Below are 27,680 nucleotides of genomic sequence, written 5' to 3'. Positions count from 1 at the left end.
CACTCAACCTCGAAGGTCTTCGAAAAATCTAGAAGAGCAAGTAAAGGAGTGTTAGTAAGAAAATCCTTAATTTTAACAAACGACTTTTCTTGTTCATCATTACAATAGAAAGCAGAGTTCTTTTTAATGACGCTCATAAGAGGGGCAATAATGGTGCTGAAATTAGGAACGAAACGTCGATAGAAACTCGGTAGGCCATGAAAACTCTGGACTTGCGTGATAGTCGTTGGCCTTGGCCAATCTTGAATGGCCTTAATCTTTTCTTGGTCTACCTCGAGACCTTCTGTGCTAACCACAAATCCTAAAAAGACAACTTTATCAGAATAGAAAGAACTCTTTTTGAGGTTAGCATATAATCTTTCTTTATGTAAAACTTCCAAAACAGATTTAAGGTGCCTTACATGGTCTTCAATTGACTTGCTATATATCAATATATTGTCGAAATAAACAACATAGAACTTACCAATAAAAGACCCTAACACATAATTCATTAACCTCATGAAAGTGTTGGGGGCGTTAGTTAGGCCAAATGGCATGACAAACCATTCGTATAGCCCATGCTTGGTCTTGAATGTCGTTTTCCACTCGTCTCTTTCTCGCATCCTAATATGGTGGTAGCCACTTTTTAAGTTGATTTTTGAAAATACTTTGGCTCCATTGAGTTCATCAAGCATGTCGTCAAGGCGAGGAATTGGATAACGGTATTTGATGGTTATCTTGTTTACGGCTCAGCAATCTACGCACATTCGCCATGTTCTATCTTTTTTTGGTACTAGTAAAACAGGTACAGCACAAGGACTAAGACTCTCGTGAACGTAGCCTTTTTCCAACAGATCATTGACTTGCCGTTGCAGTTCTTTAGTCTCTTCTAGATTGGCTCAATAAGCATGACAGTTTAGAATAGTAGCTCCCAGCACAAATTCTATTTGATGTTCAATTCCACAAAGTGGCGGTAGACCATTCGGGACTTCCTCCGGGAAAACATCTTTAAAATCCTACAACAAAGACAAAACAGAAGAAGGTAGGGTGTCGGGTAATTCATTAGTAGAAAACAAGGTTTCCTTGTACATGAGTAAAAGAACAGGGCGATTCATTACTAACACTTTTCGAATATCACTAACTTTTGCAAAGACACTCATTTTTTTCAATTTCCTTCTCTTTTTCTTCTTTTTCTTTGCTGATTTTCTTTTCGCTCTCTTTTGTTTTCTTTTTCTTATTTTTTTCTTCTTTTATTTTTTTACAATCTTCTTTTTCTTTCTCTCTCATTTGTTCAACAGATGCCTTCAACTTCAATTGGTCATTGTAAACTTGTTTGGGAGTTAACGGTGCCAACGTAACATTCTTTCCCATAAACTTGAAAGTATACCGATTGGTATACCCATCGTGTAGCACTCACCGATTTGGGCACTGACTGGCTATGTGACCTCTCCTGAGACATTTGAAACATTTGACGTCTTGATTACGATTGAAAGAAACCTCGGGTGCCTTGCCTTTGTTTACTTCAGTGTTAGGCTTGTTGGATTTCGGAGGTGCTATGGTATCCTTTCCTCGAAATGTTGGAAAACCTTTACTTGAACTTTGGCCCCACTTGGATGTGTTAGAAGTGGAAAAACCTCAGCTTGGGCCTTTATGCTTGAGTTGCTTTTCTACCTTTATGGCCATATGAACCATGTCCACTACTTTAAGGTATTGTTGAAGCTCGACGACATTCACTATGTCTCAGTTTAATCCAGCTAGAAATCACGCCATTGTTGCTTCGGGATCCTCTTGGACATCCACCCGAATCATCGCAATTTCCATCTCCTTGTAGTAGTCTTCGACGCTTTTGGTCCCTTGTGTAAGATTTTGAAGTTTTTGGTGCAACTCTTGGTGGTAATAAGAAGGGATAAATCATCACCTCAGAACTGCTTTCATCTCGATCCATGTAGAGATTGGTCATTCTTCGTTACATCTTCGACTAGTAGTTAATTGATCCCACCAGATCATGGCGTAATCCAAGAATTCGATTGCTGCTAGTTTCACCTTTTTGTTCTCAGAAAAGTTATGACAATCAAACACCAACTCGATCTTCTTTTCCCACTCAAGATAGGCCTCCGGATCCAATCTACCTTGGAACGGTGGAATTGAAAGCTTGATGTTCTTAAGATCATCATCTTCACATCTATGATCTTGATGTCGTGGTTCCCTCTGGCGATTACTTGCATTCGATCTTGATCGCTTTCAAGATCACTAGGATCGTTTACATCATCATCTTGAACTCTTTTTCTTTCCCATTGTTGGTTTGATCTCTCCCGTCTAGGTTGGACTACTTGAGGAGGTCTTTTGACTACTTCAAGAGGTCTTTCACGTTGCTCTCTCACTTCAACTTGGAATAGGTGATCTTCGAGGGGATTTAGTCTTCAATCTAAGAGTCTTTCCATCTCTCGTAATAGAGCTTACATGTTCAAATCAGGAACATTGCGAACAGGTTGTCGTGCGGGATGATCTTCCATGTTAGGATCGGCTTCTTGTGACATTGAGTTTAGTAAAGAACCTCACACAAAACCTCAGGATCACTCAGAAAGAAAAAGGAATTTCACTCATGCTTGTGTTTATGCTCGAGAATAGGCTTTTAACTCCACTCTATTGTGCTCACAACTCTCGTGCCTTTTACCTCTCTTTACCTTTCTCGTGATTTTCTAAGCAATTCGCCAAGGCTTAACCTTAGTCTAGGTGGTCGGTTTCAAATGGGTGACAAGGGATGATGTGATTTAAGACAGGGTAGGCTTACAAGAAAGAAAATAATTTGGGTATAGTGTGGCAAAAAAAAAGGTCAAAGATGGAAGTGGATGAGAGAGTAAGAGTTTCAGGATAAAAAAAAATATAGAAGAAGTAAAAACAATGTTCTAGTTTCAAAAAAAAATTTTGAATTTTTTTTGAATTTTTTTTGAATTTTTTTAATTGTTTTTTTTACTTACAAACTAGTTTTTGTTGCGTTCTTCAATCTTCGGAGCTTCTCAATTCTAGCTTTGATACCAAATGATACGATCTGACTACGTGATGAATCGAATTGTATGTAAAATGCCCAATTGTCTACGAGAAGCAATGATAATTTAGTTTAGTGAAATTGATATGGAATGAAGTTGTTACGAAAAATTAGTAGCTGGTTTAAGCATATATGGTATGAAAAAGGTAAGGTGGAAAAGAAGGAATTTATTTTGGCTCGAAATAGTAAGATGTGAAAAAAAAATTAGTTTGGGAACCAAATGGTTAAGAAAGGAAAATGGATTGAACAAAAGTGCAAACAAGAACCAATACTGATTTGGTATCGACTTGTTGCTTATAAGCCCTTTAGTTCGGTTTAAGAGTGGTTAAGGTGACCTCAACCCACTATCTAGCAAGATAAGAACCTCGATATGTTTGAATGCCACACTACGAGTAGTGATAAGTTCGGTTTCCGACAAAGAAAACGGATGACACAACTAGAACACTAGGTAGCCAACGAATCCCTGAACGAAAATGGAGAAAAGTTTGCCTCATAAATTTGGCAGCATAACATTAACAAAATGTCCAAAAGTTCCCCCTTCAATAAGCTGATTACATATATTTATAGTGTCAAAAAAGGCTAGCAGAATGGTCACTTTTAATGAAGCTAATAATGACCTCTAATGAAAAATCACAACTTTTGAAATTCTAACCCAAGTAACTCCAACCTTCAGTGTGATTTACTTCTTCAAATAAGTTGCTTTCAAAGTCTTTTGAAGTCTCCATGAGCAACCGAAAAGACACCAGCTTCTTTGATGGAGAATTGAATGTATGTAATGATTACTCATGAAGCAAACAGTTATGGAAGAAGAAACAAAGATGTTGCCCAATTTAAAAAAGATTAATGCTCTCCTTTAATTGATAAAACAACTTCTTAATGATGTATAAAGCCTCTTTGTAATAGCCCCCTCTTTTGTAACAGAAATCTCTTGAAAAGTCACCTTATTGAATGCATAACAGCCTTTAATGTAATGGATGTGAGCTGGAAAGTCACTTGCAATTAACACATGTAACCGACACATTTATTCAATTATTAAACTTAAAACAAATTAACAACTAAGTTAAATAAATGAACTATCACTTATGCATCATTTATTCTAGCAACTAGTTTAATTAAGAGAAGCATTATTAAATGAACTTTAACTCATGCATTAATAAATTATCCTAGTAACTAGATTATTTAAAGAAGCAACTATTAAAACAAGTTCATAAAAAAAACTCAATTAATTAAACTAAAATGAGTTGAATTAATAACCAGCAACTCATTTATTAAACTAAGATGCTTAAATGCAAGGATTAAAATGCAACTAAATGCAAAGCTGAAATATAAAAAGTTCAATTTAGTTGGAACGGGTTCAAAGAGCTGGAATTGAGCTGAAATCGGTTTGCAATATGTTACAAGGAAACTTTATTGAACTGGTTCCAACTCGTTCTATTTCTCCAACCAAAGCCTCGCCCCACAATTGGTTAACTAAGGTCAAAATGGCCTCTTTGAATTGCTTAGCTCGAGCTCGCGTAATAGGTCCTTGGGCCAGCACCGTTGAATCCTTGCTGGAACTTGGTGCACTCCGGGTTTTGATCGTATCAGGTCTTACATGTAATCAATATCTATGCCACTATCCCAGACAGGGTCTTACACGGAATCAAATACAATGCCGATGTCTAAGACATGGTCTTACATGTAAATCTGAAATCGACGCCAACGTCCCAGACGTGGTCTTACACGATGACTCATATCGAAATCCTATGTCATGGCATATGTATCCTAACTATTCCTATGGTTCGTACGGGGCTTTTCAGACATAGTCAAATTATCGGAACTGTGACAGCCCTAATTTGGCCCTAGTCAGAAAGTGGTTTCGGGACCACAAAACCGAGTCATAAAAATAATTAACCGTTATAATCTATGCTTACTGTATGTTTACATGCACGTGCGAAAGTTTCATGTTCTAATTTTATCATTTGTATGTGAAATAGATTAAATAGGACTCATGTGAAATAAATGTGAAAGATGATAGGTTAAACTCAAAGTGGTGTAATAATGCATGTTAGAAAAAGGATGGGTTTGCATGTCAAATATCCATTTTTTACAATTAGTGGCCGGCCATGATGAAGTGATATATAAAAATATGTATTAATTATTAGTTAATGGCTTTATATGTTATAGTATAGATGAATAAAATGAAAAGAATAATAGAAAGAATGGGAAGAAAACAAAGTCTTAACTTTGTTCTTCTTAGCCGAACCAAAAGGGAGAAAAAGGGGAGCAAACATTCGGCCATTTGAAACCTAAGGAAGGTTAGTAAATCAAGTTAGATTTTTGAAATTCTAGTTTGTTTTAGGTTACTCATCATGCTACTTACTTAGCCCATGCCAAAACTTTGAATTTGGATGGTTGAATTGAACATTCGGTTATGGTAGATAATGAAGGAATTTGATTTTTATCTTTAAGTTTTGATGAAGAGATTGTTGATGAAAGAAGTTGATCTTGTTAAAAACTATAATTTCTAATACTCATATGTGTAATAGCCGAACATAGACTTTGCTTAATGTCTTGAACAAATGCCGATTAGGTGTTTTGAAATGGATAAATTAGGTGCTTGATTTCCTAAAGGTTCGGCATAGTACATGATATTTTTGTTAGTATGATTTCGAAGAATTTGAGTAATGTTATGTATAAGTAAAATTATTAGGTACGGTCTTGGCGGTATATATGTACAATTGATCTATTTAGCTAATAATATCTAGGGTGATAAATAATTAAATAATATGTATACAAAGAATGTGTGAAAGAGTGAATTGGCAATAATCTCTTTAGGACAGCAGCAGTAAAGTGATTTTGGAAAAATCACTATAAATTGTGGGAGTTGAGTTAGAAGCTGAATAAATTATGTAATTAAAGATTGATGAGTCTAGTTTCTTATAAAAGAAACTATAAAAGCAAAATAATTTCCAATAATGAGATAATTGAAGTAATGTGGGACAGAGTCAAAATGACTTCTAGATCCCCTATTCTGTTTTTATAAAATCACTATAAAACGTATAAAAATATTAAAATGATGAAATTTATATGCTTAGACTCCTTAATGAGTCTAGTTTCAAATGAAATAAACAAGGACATGTTTTTAATTCTGTACAATGAGAAATTTATTTCGTAGTGAAGAGTGGTCAGATTAGTCAAACAGTGAAACAAGGGAAACTTTAAGAAAAATCTGGCATTGATTGGCCAAACTAAAAATTCTGAAAATTTTATGGATAAAATATATATGAGTCTATTTTCAGGGAAATTTTATGGAAATTGATTTGGAGTTTCGTAGCTCCATTTATAAATAATTTAGTGACTGTTGCTCAGGAAGACAGCTTATTGTGAATTTGTGATTATGAGGTAATCATTGATAAAAAATTTGTTAAGGAGTTGCTTAATGTTTTCTTATAAGCTTACTATAATCTGAATGTGTGAAAGTCGAATATATATGTATTATATTCTGAAAATAATATTTGAATAGTCGATTAATGATTAGTTTAAAATTTGTTGAATTAAAGCTCAAGAGCATAGGGGGGCAATTTCGAATAAGGGAAAAGAGAAAGCAATCGAGTAGCCTATCCGCAGTTGTTCAAATAAATCCGAGGTAAGTCTTTGAGTAATGGAACTTAGCTTATGATTTGATTAAACAATGTTATATATTTATATATATAGCACAATAAATAAATTGTGACCTGATGGTTTCTCTTGATTTACATATTGAAATAAATGGGTAGTGCATCGGCTTGTAGTCAAATGGTTATAGAAAATCATGTAGAGTAGCGAAACGGAATCGTGTTATTTGTATGAGCTGTTGAGCCGAAAATGGAATGATGGATAATTATGTTGTGTTTGTGATCTAATAATGTAAATAAATTGTTAATGATTTATAATATAAATATATTTTGTGCATGACAATTGAGGATTATATCCGGGTTAAGTCCCGAAGGCATTCATGCTGGTTGTTATTTCCGGGTTAAGTCCCGAAGGCATTCTGCTGGTTGTTATTCCCGGGTTAAGTCCCGAAGGCATTCGTGCTGGTTGTTATTTCCGGGTTAAGTCCCGAAGGCATTCATGCTGGTTGCTATTTCCGGGTTAAGTCCCGAAGGCATTTGTGCTGGTTGTTACATCCGGGCTAAATCTCGAAGGTAATTGGGTTGGAAATGTGCGATGTAATAATTTCTATTGATGGGCTTACAACCCTAAGATGATCAGGCATGCACCGTATATACATTGAAATTAAGTTAAGATTGACTATGAGCATGTAAGTATATGGGTTGAAGTGTGAAGTAACATAAGTATGTGATTTTTGCGTATTTGCATTTATTTAGCCTTGTAATCGAATTAGATGTATTCGGCATAATTATGAGGTTAGTTGGGTAAAAAGAGATTATCTACATACGAATTCGTGTTTAAGGAAAAATTTAAGATGACATGTATGAACAATAGGGGTATATTTAATCATGACTACATTTAGTCAGAAAGATGATGAGCCTTATGAATGCTATGCTTTAGTTATAAATGATTTCATTACTTAAGACTTACTAAGCATCGAAATGCTTACTCTTTTTGCCTTCATTCCCTGTTTTATAGATTTTGTTCGTGAACTATCGGACTCTGGAGATCCAAACTCGAAGTCCTCCACACTATCTAAACCTTTCGGTACTCTTGTAAATGAACCTTGATAATGGCATGTATAGGATTGACTTTTGATGTTAATTACGTATCTTTTTTGGTGATGTATATATGTATAGCCATGCGAAAATGGCTTGTTAAGTTATTATATGCGCTCCACAAAATTAATGTGTATGTGTGGATGATAATCGATTAATGTTTTAAATGTTTTGATGTGAATTAAACTTAGGAATGAATTAAGGTACTATTTAAATTGAGAAGATTGTTTTGCATAGTGTATAAACGAAATTTGAATTCAATGGTATGCTATCAGAAATTACCTGAGTATTGTCAAATGAATTTTCGTACTTATTTGGTAATATTCCTTACCCCTCCGGCGACGGATACGGGTTAGGGGTGTTACAGGAACTTTCTCAGATTTCATATTTTCAGCTCTCAAATCCATTCACCACAATTCAAATATCATATAAGGAATAATAATTCAATTTAACATATTTATTTGTATATCAACTTACCACGTACAAGAATGAACGAAAATGAATGGCTATTCAACTACTTTCGTTTTCCCCCGATCTAATCCTGTTTTCTTTTGTTCTTGATCTAAACACATTCAAATATGACTTATTCAATCTCACATTCATTCAAATCGATCCATAAACACATATTTAGGGCATTTTACAGATTAGCCCTCACATTTTCACATTTTGACACTTTAGTACTTAATTACAAAAATCACAAAATATAAAAATTTCCATATACACATGCTTAGTAAAATTTTCCCTTAGCTCATATAAGCCCACATATTTTATTTATTTCACATTTTAGCCCCTCAATTTCTCTTTTCACAAATTAGCCCAAAACACTCAATTTCATAAAATATCCAAATACAAAACATATTAATCCAACACATATCTTTCATTTTCTATTATTAAACTTCATAAAACTCACATTATCAACAACGAAACATCTTAAAATCATAATCAAATTTAGTAATTGAGACATGGGCTTGATAGATTACTAAGCAACAATCTCAAAAATGTAAAAATTATTGAAAACCGATCAAAAATACATACCTAATTGATGCTTAAGCTTGCCGAACCCTAAATGGCTCCTTTTCTTTTCTTTTTCTTTTATTTTCGGTTGATGAACAAAGAGTAATGCATATTATGACTTTTTTTTCTTTAATTCATAATAATACATCAATTACCATTTTATCCATGATTAATAAACATATAAAACATTAACATTAAGGCCATTATTGTTCACTTACCATGTAAATGGCATATTAACAACATAAGGACTTCTCGTTTAAAGAGACATAGCAATTCGACACTTATTCATGTAGCACACAACTTTTGCATTTTCTACGATTTAGTCTTTTTATCAAATTGAGCACACAAACGATCAAATTTTCATACGAAACTTTCACACATGCTTAACCACACATGCTGTAAACATAGAAAATAATATAAAAATATTTTTTTAACTCAGATTTGTGGTCTCAAAACCACTATTCTGACTAGGGTCTAAACCGAGTTGTTACATCTACGAGACCTTAAAACATGCCTGGAAGAGATTTGGTACTAAACCGATAACATTTGAAAACTTTGGGAAACTTATAAAATTTTCATGCATACAGGGATCACACGGCTGTGTGAACAGGCCGTGTGCCTCACACGGCTACCAGACACACCCGTGTCACAAGCCGTGTGAAAACAGGGCATACATACTGACTTGCATCACATGGCCGGAGACACGCCCGTGTGCCTTGGCCATGTGAAATCTGAAGGGTATACTGACTTAGGCACACGACCAACCACACACCCATGTCCCAGCCCATTGTCACACACGGCCAGTAGACACGCCAGTGTGTCTAAGCCGTGTAAGTCACTACCTTGTTTAATTAAGTTACAGTAGACACACGGTCGAGTCACATGTCCGTGTGCTTAACCATGTTGGGTGCAAATAGGCTCGACTTAAGCCACATTTCTCACCCTCCTCAAGCAAACCAAAACCACATCATTTCATACCATTTCAATACATTTATAGGCAACCAAAACATACTAAAACAATATACCATTACCAACAATTTCACCTATCTTCTCTATGCACTTTTCTCATCATTTTAACATCTATTTTAAACCTTAAATCATACCAATTAATCATCACAACATCCATGACAAACATGCCAAAACACAAGGCCATTTATATACATCATGTTTCACTTACCAAACTCACATAATAAGCCAACCAAAATGGCCAAATACACACCAATATTTACATCATTTATGAGCCAAATCTCATTGGCTACTATCATATCTCAAAACATATCATCATAGCACTAGCCTATACATGCCATATACCAAATTTACAAAGCACCAAAAATACCAACAAGTTGATTGATAGTGTGACGGTGTTCTTGATGATACCCGAGTTTGAGCTAGCTTCAGTTATCTATAAAACAGGGAAAGAACACACAAAGTAAGCTTTAAAATCTTAGTAATCCATATACAAATAAAATTACCACATGAATCAAGATCATTTCTTTCAATAGGCAAACTATAAGTAAACACATATAAGCTCACAAACCTTTCCCAATGTATGCATATTCAATATCATGAGTGAATTCATCAAATACTTCTCTTTTCAATACTTGTATGAATCTCGTACGTACCTGAGTCACTTAACTCATTCACACATTCTTTCTCGACTTGACTTTGCCCGTTGAACCTTTTGGAATTGTTAAGGATACTCGAAAATCACATATAGCTCGTACAATGACATATCCCAGATATGGTCTTACATGTTATCACATACCGATGCCAATATCCCAGCATGGTCTTACACGAAATCAACTAATGATGCCAATGTCCTAGACATGGTCTTACACGTAATCATATAATGATTCCAATGTCCCAGACATGGTCTTACACATAATCACATCTCGTTAATCCTAATGTCATGACATTCGTATCCTATACTATTCCTAAGGTTCGTATGGGACTTTCGAATATTGTAACCCTGTCGATTCTTACTCGCATTTGATCATTCAACATTCATAGCAGTTCAATGACAATTAAACATATATAATTCAATTTAAAGACATTTATTTGCACATGAACTTACCTTGTATTCGGGATAAACGGAATGGATCGACTATTCAATAACCTTTGATTTTCCCCGATCTAAATCTGATTTCTTTCGTTCTTGATCTATATACATTCAAAATTAACTCATTTATTCATCAAATCATTCAATTCATTCCACAACACATATTTGGCCATTTTTACACTTTAGCCCATAAAGTTCCACATTTTTATAATTTAGTCCTTATTTTACAAATACACAAAATTCACAAAATTCAACAAGATTCATGCTCGGTCGAATTTCATATAAGTCACTAGCAGCCCAAAACTTTCATTTATTTCACATTTCATCCACCCAATTTACACTTTTCACAATTTAATCCCTAAAATGCATTTTTAGCTAAAATCACTTAACAAAACTTGTGTAACTATAAAAAAATATTCATTTTTCATCATCAAACATTCAAAAAATCAAGTATTCAACAATGGAACTTCATAAAATCATTAAAAGCTTCAAAAATTAAGGCATGGTCTAGCTAGAGTACAAAGCAACAATCTCAAAAACGTAAAAATCATCAAAAATCGAGCTGAAATCACATACCAATTGATCCCTCAAAGTGCCTAACCCTAATGGATTCTAATGGCTTCTTCAGTTTGTAATTCCAATGGTGGAAGATGATTATGAAACATATTTTCTTTTGTTTTTAATTAATATTAACTTAATAACCTAATTACCATTTTAACCTTTATAATAAACATATAAAATCACTTAATATTAGGCCATCTATGTCAAATTCCACTATCAATGGTTTAATAACATCATAAGGACCTTTCATTCAATAATCCATAGCAATTAAGCACTTTAAACAAGTAGAATGCAACTTTTACATTTTACGCGATTTAGTCATTTTTCTCAAATTGAGCTATTAAACGATAAAATTAGCTAAAGAAATTTTCACACATACATAAAATCATGCTGTAAACACATAAAATAATATTAAAATAATTTTCTAACATCGAATTTTTAGTTATGAAACCACTATTACAATTTAGCTAAAACCGGGCTATTACAAAATCGGTCTGTAGCTGAGTATGAATGAGAGTTTATGCAATAAGCAAGTATGCTCGTAATATCATATCAAATGAAGAAGATATGTAGATTAGATTCAAAGATGGCTTGAATGATGAAATTCGGATGTCAGTTTCAGCATTGAAATTACGTGAATTTGTAGAACTCTCAAAACGAGCTTAAAAAATTGAAGAAATCTACAAGATTAAATGACAGTCTAATTTGAGATCTTAAGATTTCAACAAAGAGGGTCATTTAAATCAGCTCATACTTTTCCATCAAAGAAGTTAAAAAATGATGCAAATCGATCAACTGCTCCTTTAGAGTTTACTGGTAAAGATAGAATAAGACATAGTAACTTGAAATTTGTTAATTCACTGATTGCTAGTGTTAGTAATGTGAGAAATATTGAGAAGACTATTTGTGAGGAATGCAAAAAAAAAAACATTTCGGTGAATGTTGATCTAAGTTAGGAACTTATTTTCGGTGTGTATCTCATGACAATTTTCTCAGGGACTGTCCAAAGCGTCATGGTGATTCGGGAAATCAATCTAGCAATCCTAAAGCTATATCACAGAGAGGCAGGAAGCCGAGAAATGGTAGAAATGCTACTGCCGGTCGAGGAATGGCTGGTGATACAATTGAACAATCTAAAGCTAGAGCAGTTGCTAGAGTGTTCATAATTAGAGCTCGAGAAGAAGCTTTTACTCCGAATGTTATTGTTGGTACTTTTTCTTCTTCTTTTTTTTTTTGATGTATATGCATTGATTGACCCTATGTCAACACACTCTTATATATGCACTACATTAGTAGACAAAAAGAAATTACTTGTTGTGTCAACTGAGTACAATATTAAGGTAACAAATTAACTTGGTCAGTGTGTTTTTAGTTAATTAGATTTACAAATCATGTCCGCGGAAAGTTCGAGGTTATGAATTTCCTACTAATTTGATGCTATTACCATTTCATGAATTTGATCATATTTTGGGAATAGATTGGTTGTTTGAACTTGATGCAATGGTGAGTTGTCAAAGAAAACAAGTTAGTTTGAAATGTCCGAGTGGTGAATTAATTTGTTAAGGCAGATGGGACTGATTGTGCGAAAAACTTGATTTTGGAAATTTCAACCCATAAATTGATCAGAAAAATGTGTGAAACTTATTTAGTTTATATTCCTGATCTGAAAATATCACATCCCAAAAATCAGGTTAGTAGAAATTGGGTTAATGAAATGAAAGAGTGGTCGCCCAAATTTTATTTATTTACTTTAGATGATCTTTTAATATTAATAGATATCAAGTATAGTGGTTGAGTAGTGGCGGAGCTATCCTTGATGACTTGTGTTCGAATCCCTTCCTTTACATTATTTTCTATGTGGTGCAATTTTGTCTTAAACCTCAGCAAATATATTCCTATGTTTAAGTGCTCAAATGGTTAAGTGCTCCTAAACTATCATAGTGGTCTTAAGTTTAAGTCTTATTATTCTCATCTTATTATTTAATTTTTAACATAATTTCCATGTGCATAACTTGCTTGTTGTCCTCCCTATTGTTACCACGTTTTGGATGATTCCTTTCCCTCTTTATGAGTCAAACTTACCATATGTTAAGGTAACATGATCGCCTTCTCACTCCATGTCTCCCTCCCTTGTCAAAACTTCTTATTTTGCCTATTTGCTATTATTCATTAAACCTGGTCACTATTGACCAAGCTTACCACACCTCATTGTTGTCACATCCCACTTTTCAATTAATTGTACAATAATGTTATTGTCATCTCCTATGTTTTAAATTAATTACACAATAGTGAAAACAACGAAGTGTAGTGGCTTAGTGGTAGAAAGCTACTTAACTATCCTAGAGGTCCCTAGTTCAAATCCCCTTGCTCTATTTTTTTTTTACACAATTTCCATTAGTACAATAGATGTCGACTGTCCACCCCCTTTGTTGCCGTATGTGGAGGGCTCATTTCTTCCTTTAGCAAGTCAAACTTGTCATAAGTTGTGAGACACATCCCCCTTTTTGCTCATTTGTTTCCTCTCCTTCCTTACACTCTTTTCTTGCCAAAACAAATGTGTTGACCACTCCAAAGGCCTCCCAAACTGTCCACCACCCTTACTTCCTTCCTTTTTCTATTTTCATCTTTTTTTCCTCCATCATTTTCTTTATTTTGGCAACCACAAACCATTTCCCTTCATCTTTGTTTCCATTCCTCCATAGTGAGCCTTAGTTGTACCACCATCTCACCACTGTCTACACCCCTCATATCTCCCTCTTTTCCTCTAATCACCACCCTTCCCCTCGCCCTCACCGCCGTGAAATATCGCCAGACCACGCCATTTTCGTCATCGTCGATGCCAATTATCATCGGGATTTGGGATTTTCTCCTCATTTCCTCTCTTTTTTTTAATTTTTTTCACCTATCTCTTCCAATTAACTCATCCTTTAATTTTTTTCACTCCATTTGTGTATGAATCTCACTGATCACATGATCCCTTGTAGATCGTTAAACCTTCGAACCTTTTTTCAGGATTTATCTTCTACTTCTTTGTGCTATCTAGTAGTGTAAGTTATGCAAAGTGATAGAACCATCATCTTTCCCTTATTTTTCCCTCATTCTCAAATAATGACTCAACTATAATTGTTTCTTGATATTAACTTTCAATCTCCATGTGATATGAAGGACTGAACAACAACCCTTCAGGAAACTAATAGTGTGGCATCGTGAGAGTAACGAATCTGAGTGTTCGAATTAAGGGTAAGTATTGGTGAGATTTCCAATATTAGATTTTGTATTAAAGCACTTGTTTTTTGTTAGGTCATGGCCTAAAAGAGATAAAAGTGTGGTTAGATTTGTGATTGGGACTAAATCTAAGCGAGACCTCTATAAAGGGAGCGTACAGTTTTGATCTATATTAAGGTGTGGGATCTTTAACTAATTTCATGTGATGAGTATTATTTGTATTATATTAGTATGTTATTAACTGTTTATGCATGGGTACACTAAGTACTCATAAAGAGGGTTGAAAACCCCATCAAGGAGAAACCCAAGTAAGTGACCCTATCCGTTATTCATGAAAAGTATATTGTGTGATATGTTGATATTATGTGATTGTGATTTTTGTGCAAATTGCATATATGTGATATTGATATATGTGTAGATCTCATTCTCATGAAATATGATGTATGTCTTGTGTGTTGTCGCTATGATTCCGTTATGCGATTATGAAAATATGAATATGACCTTGTGATATGTGATCCTATGTGTAAAGCATGTTTACAACATGTTAATGAGAATTGATTAAAATGAGAAAATGGTCATATCATATGCATGGGGTGGGATTTGTTAAAGGAGGAAGATATGTGGCAGTTTATCTGCAATTATGTGGTAGTTTATCTGCAATTATGTGACCGTTTATCGACAATTATGAGGTGGCTTGTCCATAATGTGCTATGTGGTCATTTTTGGCATTTATGTGGTGGCTTGTCCACGAATGGTGTGTTATTGGATGAACGAGTTCTGGGGAACTCGGTATTGGTGTGTAGCGGAAATGAGTAGGAAATTTTTATAAGATGTGCCTTATTTTTAAATATGCATCGATATGATCATGCATAAGTATCTGTGTTATAATCTATGAATTTAATAATGTTTGATATGTTGCAATTGATATATAATTTCATATGTATGTGAATTTATTTGTCTTGATCTCACACTGAGCCATTTAAAGCTCACCTACATTAGTTGTTTGTTTCAAATAATCCTCATGGTTAGGACTCGGATTCATTCATCAGATAGGCTCTCGAAAATATGATTTTTTTGGTTATGGACTTATACTTTTTTTTGGTACTTTTATGGACTTTATAATTTTTGCTTCGAATTTTCTTTTGGACTTTGGACTATTTTGGTTTTGGATTTTTCTGCATGATTTAGGTTTTAAAATTATCATTTAAAAGATTGTGAAATTGACAATTTACGATGGATATTTCATAACTAAGTCAAACAAGGCCCAACAAAGATGTTTTCAAAATTCAATACTTTGTTTTCGAAACTTAACACTATCTACTCAAAAAATTGATATTTTATGAGACATATGTTAACTCTATGTTTCAAAAATGACAAACGAGTTTTAGATGTGCAAATTATCCGCTGCGACATTTTAATTGAAGTACGGCGTTTTTTTGGAAAGTATCAAAACGTCAATTTTCTAAAGATAAAAAATTTCAAACAAAATTTGGTTTTCTCAAATAAGTTACATTTTTAGCAACACCTACTTTTAAGAGAAAATAGTTAAATGATTTGCTGTGCCATTAATATGGCCAATGTGATTTTCGAGATTCTGTAATAACGTTTAGGCTGGGTTTATGGGGTTTCAAAAAGTGGTAGAATAAAAAATCGATCAAGTACCTATAGTTAGAGAATATGTTGATGTTTTCCCTAAAGAATTTTGGGATTACTACCGATTAGAGAAGTTGAATTTGTAATTGAACTTGTGTTGGGAATAGCTCCAATTTCAATAACTTTATACAAAATGGCTCCTACCGAGGTGAAAGAGTTGAAAGCAAAGTTGCAAGAATTATTAGATCGCAGATTTATTTGGCTGAGTGTGTCAACCCTGTTCTATTTGTGAAAAAGAAAGATGGGTCAATGAGATTATGAATAGATTATCAGTAGTTGAATCGAGTCACTATCAAGAATAAATACATGTTACCTCGTATTAATGACTTGTTTGATCAGTTAAAGGGATCTACGGTATTTTCAAAGATTGATTTGTGATCCAAATATTATTAGTTTTGAGTTAAAACTGCATTCAGAACTCGATACGGTCATTACGAATTTTTAGTGATGCCATTTGGTTTGACTAACACACATGCACCATCCATGGGTTTGATGAATCAGGTGTTTCAACCATATTTGGATCATTTTGTTGTGGTGTTTATAGACGACATTTTGATTTACTCGTTGAACGAGTTAGATCATGTTAAGCATTTGAACATAGTATTGCAAGTTTTGCCCGACAAAACAATTATACGAAAAATTTAGTAAACGTGAATTTTGGTTGCAAGAAGTTAGATTTCTGAGTCATGTAGTTTCTACTAATGGAATCCGTGTTGATCCGAATAAAACATCTATGTTTGTTGATTGGAAAATTCCAAAGAATGTTTCTGAGGTTTGTAGCTTTTTGGGCTTAGCGGGATATTATCGATGTCTTGTTAAAAACTTTTCCATTTTAGCATCTTTGATGACTAAGATATTGCAAAAAGATGTTAGTTTTGTCTGGACCAATAAATGTAAAAAAAAATTAAGAATATAAGCTAAATAAACTTCACACCCTTTTCTGATCAATTTATGAGCTAAAATTGTCGAAATCACGTTTGTCGCACAATTGATCCCATTTGCCTTAATACAAATAAATTCACCACTTTGACGTTTCAAACTAACTTGTTTTCTTCAAAAACTCACCATCACATCATGTTCAGACAACCAGTCCATTCCCAAAATAAATCAAATTCATCAAATGGTAATAGCATCAAATTGTAGGAAAGTCATAACCCCAAAATTTTCGTGGACATGATTTGCAAATCTGATTAACTAAAACACACTGATCGAGTTGATTTGTTACCTTAACATTGTACTAAGTTGACACAACAAGTAATTTCTTTTTTGTCTACTAATGCAGTGCATATATAAGAGTGTGTTTTTCCTGGGGTTAATCAATGCATATACATCAATATAAAAAAGAGAGAAAGTACCAGCAATAATATTCGAAGTAGAAGATTCTTCTCAAGCTCTAATTGTGTACACTCTAGCAGGTGCTCTAGCTTTAAATCGTTCAGTTGTATCACCAGCCTTTCTTCTACCAGCAGTAGCATTCCTACCAGTTCTCGGCCTTCTGCCTCTTTGTGATGTAGCTTCAGGCTTGCTAGATTGATTTCCTGAATCACCATGACGCTTTGGATAGTCCCTGAGAAAATGATCAGGAGATCCACATCGAAAACAAGTTCCTAACTTAGATCGACATTCACTGGAATGCTTTTTTTCGCTTTTCTTACACTACCAACACTAGTAGCTGGTGAATTAATAGATTTCAAGTTACTCTATCTTGTTCTATCTCTACTAGTAAACTTTGAAGGAAAAGTTGACCGATTTGCATCATTTCTGAGCTTTTTTCACTAAAAAGTCTGAGCTGATTTAGATGACCCTTGTTTGTAGAAATCTCCAAATCTCAAATCAGATTGTCGTTTACTCTTACAAATTTCTTCAAGTTTTTGAGCTCGTTCTGAGAGTTCTACAAATTCACGTAATTTCAATGTTGCAATCGACATCTGAATTTCATCGTTCAAGCCATCTTCGAATTTAATGCACATATCTTCTTCATTTGATACGATATTACGAGCATACTTAACTGCATAAACTCCTGTTCATACTTAGCTCCAGATCGATTCCCCATTTTCAACTCAAGAAACTCTTTCTTTTCCTTGTTAAGGTACAATCGACTAACATATTTCTTTTTGAATTTTGTCTGAAAGAAGTCCCAGTTAATATGATCATTGGATGTCATTGTAGTTAAAATATCCCACTATGAATATGCCTCGTCTTTCAACAACAAAATTGTATATCTAAAACAATCTTCTAGAGTACACGTCAATTCTGAGAAAACTCTTTTCGTATTTACTAACCAGAACTAGGCTTTTGAAGGATCATCATCAACTTAACCTCTAAACTATTCTGCTCCACATTTCTGAATTTTATCTATCGAAAGGCAATGGACTATTGTAGACATAGGGTTTTGAGGACATGGAGGTACTAAATGAGGCATTGTAGGGGTTGGAGGTTGCAGAGTCATAGGGTTCGCTCATTTAAACTCATTGCACCATTGATTCTCATATCGAAAATATACTTTTCATTTTATCACCAAATGATTGCGGAATTGATGCACTATAACTTGCTTCCGAGTTGGAAGCTTGAACATTACTCTCAGGTTCATTAACTACGGCTCGGTTTGATTCGGTCAACATTTTTTATCTATAAGAAAATACAATGTTAGAACGGATCAAAAGCGTCACACTATCGCAGGGTATATATGGCATGTATATTCTAGACCCATTACACGCTATATTAGTCCTAGAATCGATCAAACTGTAGCTCTAATACCACTAAATGTAACACCCTTAACTAGTCTCCATTATCGAATTAGGGTTACGAAATGTTACTAAGCAAAACATTAAAATTTCTTTTATAAAACTTAATACGATAATGTAACTCCATAAACATTGACTAAACCATAAAACATAACTTCACATATCAAATTTGTTATCTCGAAACCACTATTTTCGACATCACTGAAAAACGGGATATTACACTACCAGTGATTAGGTTGAGACCACAATGATCACGTAACATGGACGACTACCAAGCTTCACGGCCAATAGGAAATTATCAAAGAGTGTTCCCTAAGTCTTAGCCTTTATTTATTTATTTATTTTTTTTTAGGGGGGGGGGGAGCGGGGTTGGAGTGTGGGTTTATATTTATAGTTCCCAATATTGGGAGAGGGATTGGACATTGTTTTTGAAGTGTCTACACAGGACTTTAACCACTTACTTATTGGATCCTACGTAAAATTTGTAGGAATAGAAGAGAATGGTCGGTAACGATACACCCGGTCGCCAATTATCAAAATGCATTCCTTTTATGATTTCGACTTTTCTTGTTAATCATATTTGTCATAATGAATCTTAATAACAGTCATCAAAATCGTAATCACGATAAACACAACCGAACCGTAAATGTGCTTAAAAGTAATTGCAGCTTTTACTAATCATTTCCAAAAAGTATGGATAAACATAATTGATTACTGCTACCGCAGCTTCTCAAATGCATCTGTTTCATGATTTTAGACTAAAACAGCATCCAAACTTAAATTGTTTTTCACATGGGTCATCGGAATTGTCTTCTTCTTGGATACCACCGACTCTTCGTGGTTGTCACCTTTAGGTATTAGCTTCAAATATTCAAACCCACATATTCATACACAACTAAATGCACTCTGCAAAACAAAAATAAATTCATCTAGCTAGATCCATTCACATCCATTCAGCAAAACACACTTCTGCAAATTCAAGTCAATAATATTCTCAACTCTTGAGATCCATTCATCTGAAGTTTGAAGAAATGCTTAACTTCGCAATGATTTTGTTTTACTGCTCAAAGACTTCAACATTGCCAGTGTGTCCAAAAGGGAGGTTGTGAAGGTGCTCCAAAGATAAAAGAGCAGAAGCTAAAGTCGAATCCTTGAGAATGTCGTGTCTTTAGAATGAATGATGACTGAGTCACTGATACTTTGGTAGACAGGCCAGATCATAATTTTCATACAACTAAACAGTGCTCGTTGCAGTTTAGTTGCTATTTCGAAATAACATTGGCCACAGTCCAGAAATTTAAAACATCCTTGATATAAGTATGCCACAGTTTAGCAACTAAACTACGTTCAGACCATTTCACAACTCCTTTAACAGCATAAACATTATTTTTTATGGAAACGCTACCCACTACAAAAGACATACATTCCATAATAGAACCATGATATATGTAAAAACAAAACAAAACAAATGCGCAGGTAGTATGAAATACTGCACTATTTAATTATCAAATACCACAGGCAAATGCACAATTATATAGCAGATAAGTAACATTTACCAGGCTGTTAGCTTGGTAGAAAAACATAATACAGAAACGCAGAAGGTTTGTTTCTTGAACAGCTTTGAGACAGACTTCAGAACAGTATATCCTTACAGAAGCCTCAATAGCACGCATTGCAACTTTTACCGCATCACATCAGTAAAAACAAGAAAAATGTCTCAAAGATATCGGTTCTTTTCTTTTTAAAATCAGACCAAAAAGGCACCGGAAAGGTAACAGCACCTCAAACAGGCATTAAAAGTCCCTTGAATGTTTTTCTAGCTCAACCTACAAATTGAAATATAACAAGTGTGAGGATGAAGTTCAATATACAGACACCCACCAAGACTATCAAAACAGAGAATGACTTTTAACTTTAATATATTAAATAAATATTTTTTGACTGTTTAAATAAATTGTTAGATATGTGAAAGCTTCCGCGTGTGTGGGCGTCTGACAGAAAGAATTATAATCCTAGTTTGCCACAGGTTCAATTTATGTGTAGAGCTACATAGAAGCAGTGAAGACTAGTCTACAATGGGAAATGACACTTATCAGAAATCGTCAATTGGAGAGGCAGAGCTACAAGCACGGAATTTCTTCAAGAAATCCCATATTAGATTATATCAAGCTTTGTGACTGCAATTTCCCCAATCTAAATTAAATTTAAATAAGCTATGAAGAAAAAAAGACAAATGTAACACCTCAAATGCATTCTTCAGATGATCAAGTTCCTTATCCAGGTCATTGATAGCCTGATTATATGCTTGCATTGGAGAAGACTGACTGGTCGTGTGGATCTAAGAAATTGCATCAAATTGGTTAAACCCAACTGGAACCGGAACCGGAACGCATACCATAAATCCAAAGATTAATAGCATTTAGTCCTATCCAACAAAGAAAAGACTAACCCTAACTAGGATTTTGTACTGCAGAGGGTGAGGAAGCTTGTAGCCAGCAAACAAAACATTCTCATCTCTGTGCAATTGCCTGATTGTTTATCAGCGTTAACAATAATGGGGAAAGAAAAAATAATTAGGAGGATAATCCAGCAAGATAAGCAAAAAAAGAGAGGAAACTTGAAAGGAAGAAGATAGTATGCTGCGTACATTCGAAGGATGTTGCCAATAGTGTGGTCTTCTCTCTCGATGGTGAAGGTCGCCGCATTTATAATTTTGGTGTCTCTCTCGTAAGAAACCCTAAAATTTCAACCAACGAATATGTAACAGATATGAGAGGAATTAGGGAAAGAGATGAAGGGATTAAAGAGCCTACTTTTTAGTCCCCTCAGGGACGACGAATCTCTCGTAGCGGTCGGGAGCATTCATGGCTTTACCGTCTTCTCCTCTGCAACCTCAGCGCCGGCTTTATCAAATATAAATATTACCAACATCCATCATAATTTATCTATGCCTATAATAGTAGGGATAATGTCAGAATTTACCCTTCTACTTTAAAAAACCTTTCAATGTGATATCTCTATTTTTAATTTATCCAATTTGATACCTGAACTTTTATCTTGTCTATCATTATGGTTCACAAAAATAGTTCCACGTGACGTTATAGGTAGAGTGAAGAACTTAAATGGTGAAAAAAAGAGGGACTTGGAATTAAATAACTCTTAATTTTTTTAACTAGAAAAACTTATAAAATAACTTTTTATTGTAAATTGGCATGCATTTATTTCTAAAAAGTTGTTAGACAACAAAAATAATCGTGACCCTCGATTATCTAAATAAACAAGAATTAAACAACCTTTCTTTCCCCTCACAATCCGCACCAAATGCCATATACCGCTTTTGATACCCAAAACTGGTATTGAATCACTTCAATCTGAAGCAATCTAACTTTGCTAGCTATAATCGAATCTTTAGCCTCCTCTGTCACCGTATTGATGGACCTCAATTGACTTGAAGTGTGAACTGTCCCTCCTCCTCCACTAGTCCCTGAATCACTGTCAAGCTATCCTCCACCCACTAAACATCACATTTCTGGTGAAACCCTTCTTTGGCCAATAGGTGAGCAACCCGGTTAACCCCTCTCTTGATATGCTGAAATTTACATCTTTCAAAATATAGCACAATCTATTTTGCTCCCCATATGTGGTTACTAACTTTGACCAATCAATGCATGTCGCTCAGAGCTTCATTATAACCACCAAAGAATCCCCTTCAACCTCCATTGCCTAAAATCTGAACTTCTGTGTGAATCTGAGAGCCTAGGTACCAACCAACACCTCTACTGGCAACACATTCGATACCTATCTATTCCATAGGCAAGCTACTCCTATTATCAGACCAGTGCTATTGTTAATGTTAATTGACATACTCACTGCCTCCAACTCTTTCTAGAAACCTGCATCAAAATGATCTGAGGTAGACCACCACATCACTGTCTCTTCTGCCGCTTATCCAATTTATTCCCCAATCAACATTTCTAACTCACGGACATATCCCAAAATAAAGGTAACAATTTTAGTCTTAGATTGTTGTTTTCCTTCATGCAGTAGTTCATTTCTCAAAAGCCAAATTGCCAGATTGCAATTATGACTATTAATTTTTGCTGGTTACTACTCCTAAAAAATAACCGGCAAACCTAATTAGCCATAAAGTCTTCTATTTGATTCACCCTTCAATTAATTCCAAGTTTCTTCTAAACCTGCAGAACAAGTGGACAATCACAGCTTGCATGTATATTGGTTTCAGAGTCCTTACCATATCTGGGGCAAACTGCATCCGTCTATATTCTTCTTTGATACATATTGGAATTCGTAGGCACAAAATTATTTATAAATTTCTATACTATAATTTTCATTTTTTTCAGTCATTGTATTTGCAATAATTGTCTGTATATACTCCTAGTTTCTTGATCGATTGAACTATAATTATCCTTCTTAGTCTCGGGAAATCCCTTAAGCAAGATCCTGTACCCACTTTGTACCGTTGTAACGCGTAGGTTTGTGCAAGTGTACACAGTCGTTATCAAGTAATAAGTAAGTATCGAGTTATCGTCTCCACAGGGATTGTATTTGTGTTAAATCACTTAATTGTAAAATTATATTAACAGCTTGGTAAATAAAAACACAATATGATTGAGAAGTGATGATTAAAATTAAATATATTAAACTAAATGCAATGATCCCTAATGCAAATTATCCTAAATATGCAAACTATATGAATGAAATAGATTTTAGCAAAATTAAACACAATTTGCAACAATTATAACATAAATAAACTAGGACAATTACTTTAATTAAACTCAATTTATTATCAACATGTTTAATAACATTCAGAAAAACATTCCATGGCAACTCGATCTTTCATGAGTTTGGAAACCACATTAGGTCCTTTCGGAATCCTTTACTTAGTAAATATGCATTTTGCTAATCCTTATTTACTAAGGGTTTCTTAGCATTCGTACGAGTTAACAGGGACCTGTTAGGTTTGAAATAGTTTAATCACACAAATCTAACAACTATGCAGATAATAGAGCTTGGTTAGAGTTGTTATGCAACCTGTAATTTAATCGGGTTAGGATCTAAATTAAGCATGCACATTTCAATTATGTGTCCACTAGCTGTCGTCTGGTTAGGATCGCTCAGCTAATTCAGGTGCATTTCAATCACGTATGAACGAAATACAGACTTGATTTTAATTAAAAACATGATCGATTGAGGCACAAACATTATAAGCATGAATCAAATAAATATTATTTAATCAAAGCAATCATCCTAGCTTAAATAAAATTAAGCTAACATTTTTGTAACAAGAACAAAGAATACATAGCAAACATTTTCAGATTAAATCAAAGAAAAGAAAGATTAAACCCAAATCAAAGTGGCTGTCACCCAAGACTCTGACCGATGAGGCTCATTCGCTTTGCTCCTTTGTTGATGGCTCTTCAAGGTGGCTAACCAAGGGCTCTTTAAGAGGCTTAATTGCTAAAATCTCTATGAAAAAATGATGCTAGGCATGGGGAATGAAAAATACTAAAGAGAATTGAGAGAAAAGAGAGAATGATGAGGGACAAGGGATGATTAGGAATGGTGAAATGAAGTCTTATTTATAGGTGAAGAGAGGAGAGTAGTTTGCTAAAAATAGAGAGGTTAGTCTCTTCAAGCTTCTTCAATGAGTGGCCAGCCATGATTAATGGATTTTGAGTTGAATTTGCTTGATTTTTAAGTAAATTAAATGCCATAACAACTCAGACTAGGACTCGGTCAAATGTAAATCTTCGGGCAGATCTCTAATTTCTTCAACATTGCAAGGACCTTGTGTAATTAAACCAAAAAGTGGTTTATGTGGACAGCCATGTGTAATCGAAATTGGGTTGACTTGGTCTTCAATTTGGACGGCTTTTGTAATCCAACAAAGCTATCAGACCTGTCCAAAATAAATCAATAAATTAAAGGACCAAAGAATAAAATAAATAAATAATTAAAACCAAAATTATTAATGAAATATTTTAAAATAAATTATTAAATATAATTTTATATTTTATTATTTAATTTAATCTTGCATGACCTATTTTATGTCTTAAAAATATAATATGTTCAAATAAATATAAAATAAGTCATTTTATGCATGAAAACTATATAATAAAGCATAAAATCACATTTTAATAATTTCTATGTTCTAATTTCATATTTTCACATATTTCATTAATTATTAAACAATTACTTAGTTTTAACAACGAATTTAAGTAAAAATGTGATAAATTGTATAGGAAAAATCCTATATATTTTTCAGTTTACTATCGTGTACTCACTAGAGCTTTCCGAACACCATTTCAGTCCGTTCGTAACTTATTGTAGGACTAGTTGTATAATGAGGATTCTCCTTTCCTTCTTGTAATCAAACATTGATAGCACCATATCTTCCTTCAATGTTTGACTCTTTTCATCAATTAAATCTGCCACCTTTACTATACTATTAACCCGAGGTGAGCTCACTTTGCAGGGTCTATCATTTGGCAACCAAGGTATATCCCACACTGAAATTGAACTTCCATCGCGGACCAATTAGCTACATCCCTTCATCAGAAGTCCTTTTGCCGCCCATACACTCCTTCATACTATCGAAGGTTGACTCTCTAACTCATCTTCTAAGAAATTAATATTCACATAGTATTTTTCTTTTAGTACTTGTGCCACCAACGAATACAGTTTACACACTAATCGTGTAATATCCTGATTTTGGGCCTAGTCGGAATAGTGGTTTCGTGACCACAAAATTCGAGATAGAAATAATTATTTTATGATTATTTTAAGGTCTATGATATGATTTCATGATTTTATGAAAATTTCGTGAAGAAATTTTATGCATAAAGTGCTTAAATTGAAATTAGGGACTAAATCGAATAATTTGCAAAACTTGCATTCTAGAAGTTTCTAGTATGAAATTGTTTTGAAATATTAATTAGGAGGTCTTAAATAGAAATTTTACCAATTTCTAAGTATATGGACAAAAATTGGACATGGATGGAATTTTTGGAAAGTTTAGTAGTAAGGGCATTTTGGTCATTTAGGGGTAAAATGAATTAAAATACAAAATTAAAAGCCAATTTTGCTCATCTTCAACCCCATGGCTGAATATATCAAGGAGAAACCATGGCTAGGGTTTTTCAAGCTTCCAAGCTCGATTGTAAGTCCGTTCTAGCCTCGTTTTTAATGATTTTTACGTTTTTGGAGTCCCGGTAGCTCGATTTAGCTTATGCTAACAATAATTTAACCTAGGGTTTATATTTGGAAAAATACCCATAGGTGAAATTTGTGTATTTTGGTGTTTTATGATAGAATATGAGGTTTTAAATTATGTTAGACAACTTGTGCTACTCGGTTTTAAGTGAAAACGAGCAAAAGGGCTTAATCGGTAAAAATACCTAATAGTCATAAGTACATGTTAGAGTGAGAATTTGATGTTGCCATAGAAGGGAAAAATGATCAGCATGTCATAAAACATAGGAAAATAGGCTGAAGTTTAATTTATGAGCTTTGGGGCAAAAGTGTAAATATGCAAAAGTTTAGGGGCAAAATTGTAATTTTTCCAAAATATGATTTTGGGTCAATTTGAATAATGTGAGTCCTAATTAGACTATATTTTAAATAATAGAGCAAGGAAAACTAAAATTCAGGCTAAAATAGGGAAAATACCAAGTTGTGGACGAAATGGTAAAAGTAGCCATTTTCGCATACGAGGTAAGTTCATGTGTAAATGTAGTAACATAATTGTCATTTTAAGCAATTTAATGTTGTTTATATGATATGATGCTGATTATTATCATGAAATATTATGCTTTGTGGTTATTGTTGAATAATATGTAATTATGTGAATTACTGGATGAGTATGAACTATCACCGAGTATCGGTTCCGATATTCCGTGGAAGACGACAAAGATGTGAGATCGAGGAAAAAAAGCCCGTTTGAACCTTAGGAATAGATTAGGATACAAGTGACATGTCACTAGGATATTTGGGCATCCGAACTCGTTGACTTGAGTCCGAGTTCACTTATGGATGCAAATGTCTGAACTCGTTGAGTTGAGTCCAAGTTCGAGAGATGTAACTAGGCATCCGAGCTCGTTGAGTTGAGTCTGAGTTCACTCATGGATGCGAACGCCCGAGCTCGTTGAGTTGAGTCCGAGTTCACTTATGGGCGGGTTACATAGTAGCTTTGTAACACCCCGAACTCATGGCCGTTACCGAAAATCAAACACGAGGTGTTACCGGCTTACTTCATTTATTTCCCCTATATATATATATATTTGTTCCAGGCAAGCTGGCTTCTGTATCGTGGTCGCTTTAAAAATCATATTTTGAGTTTTGAAACTCGAAATCCAATTCCGTAAATTTTCCCCGAAACTAGACTCATATATCTATATGGTGGAATTTTTTTATAATTTTTGGTTGGGCCAATTAGTACATTTTATTTGTTAAAGTTTCCCCTGTTTCAAGGTTCGACTACACTGACCTCTGTACCTTCCGATTTAAATATCTCCCTGTAAAGGGCTTCAATGCCTATTCCGTTTGTCTCTAATGAAACTAGACTCGATAATGAATCTGTACATATAAGGAACGACCTCTAATTATCTCGATAAAATTTACGGTGAATTTTCTAAGTCATAACAGGGGATCCAGAAATCGCTCTGGCACGTTTTCACAAGAATTTA

General features: G+C 34.2%; 1 protein-coding gene and 1 long non-coding RNA gene across 2 annotated transcripts; one reads left to right on the top strand and one right to left on the bottom strand.

Annotated features, from left to right (window-relative positions):
- Positions 1-6,595: 6,595 nt before the first annotated feature.
- On the top strand, positions 6,596-7,944 carry LOC121229179 (uncharacterized). The gene is made up of 2 exons (XR_005926850.1): positions 6,596-6,653; positions 7,640-7,944. It is a non-coding gene; the product is annotated as an uncharacterized lncRNA (long non-coding RNA).
- A 12,508-nt stretch (positions 7,945-20,452) lies between these two features.
- On the bottom strand, positions 20,453-21,958 carry LOC107960061 (DNA-directed RNA polymerases II, IV and V subunit 11). Its single transcript, XM_016896269.2, has 5 exons — positions 21,789-21,958; positions 21,623-21,712; positions 21,425-21,503; positions 21,218-21,313; positions 20,453-20,801 (listed from the first exon to the last, which is right to left on the bottom strand). The coding sequence occupies exons 1-5, from the start codon at positions 21,839-21,841 to the stop codon at positions 20,769-20,771; spliced, it is 351 nt and encodes a 116-aa protein (XP_016751758.2). The 5' UTR covers positions 21,842-21,958; the 3' UTR covers positions 20,453-20,768.
- Between the last annotated feature and the right edge of the window lie 5,722 nt (positions 21,959-27,680).

The sequence above is a fragment of the Gossypium hirsutum genome, chromosome A05 (genome assembly GCF_007990345.1).
Source record: "Gossypium hirsutum isolate 1008001.06 chromosome A05, Gossypium_hirsutum_v2.1, whole genome shotgun sequence".
NCBI lineage: Eukaryota > Viridiplantae > Streptophyta > Magnoliopsida > Malvales > Malvaceae > Gossypium > Gossypium hirsutum.
Note: the sequence above shows the minus strand (reverse complement) of the source record. Positions and strands in the feature narration are given on the sequence as shown.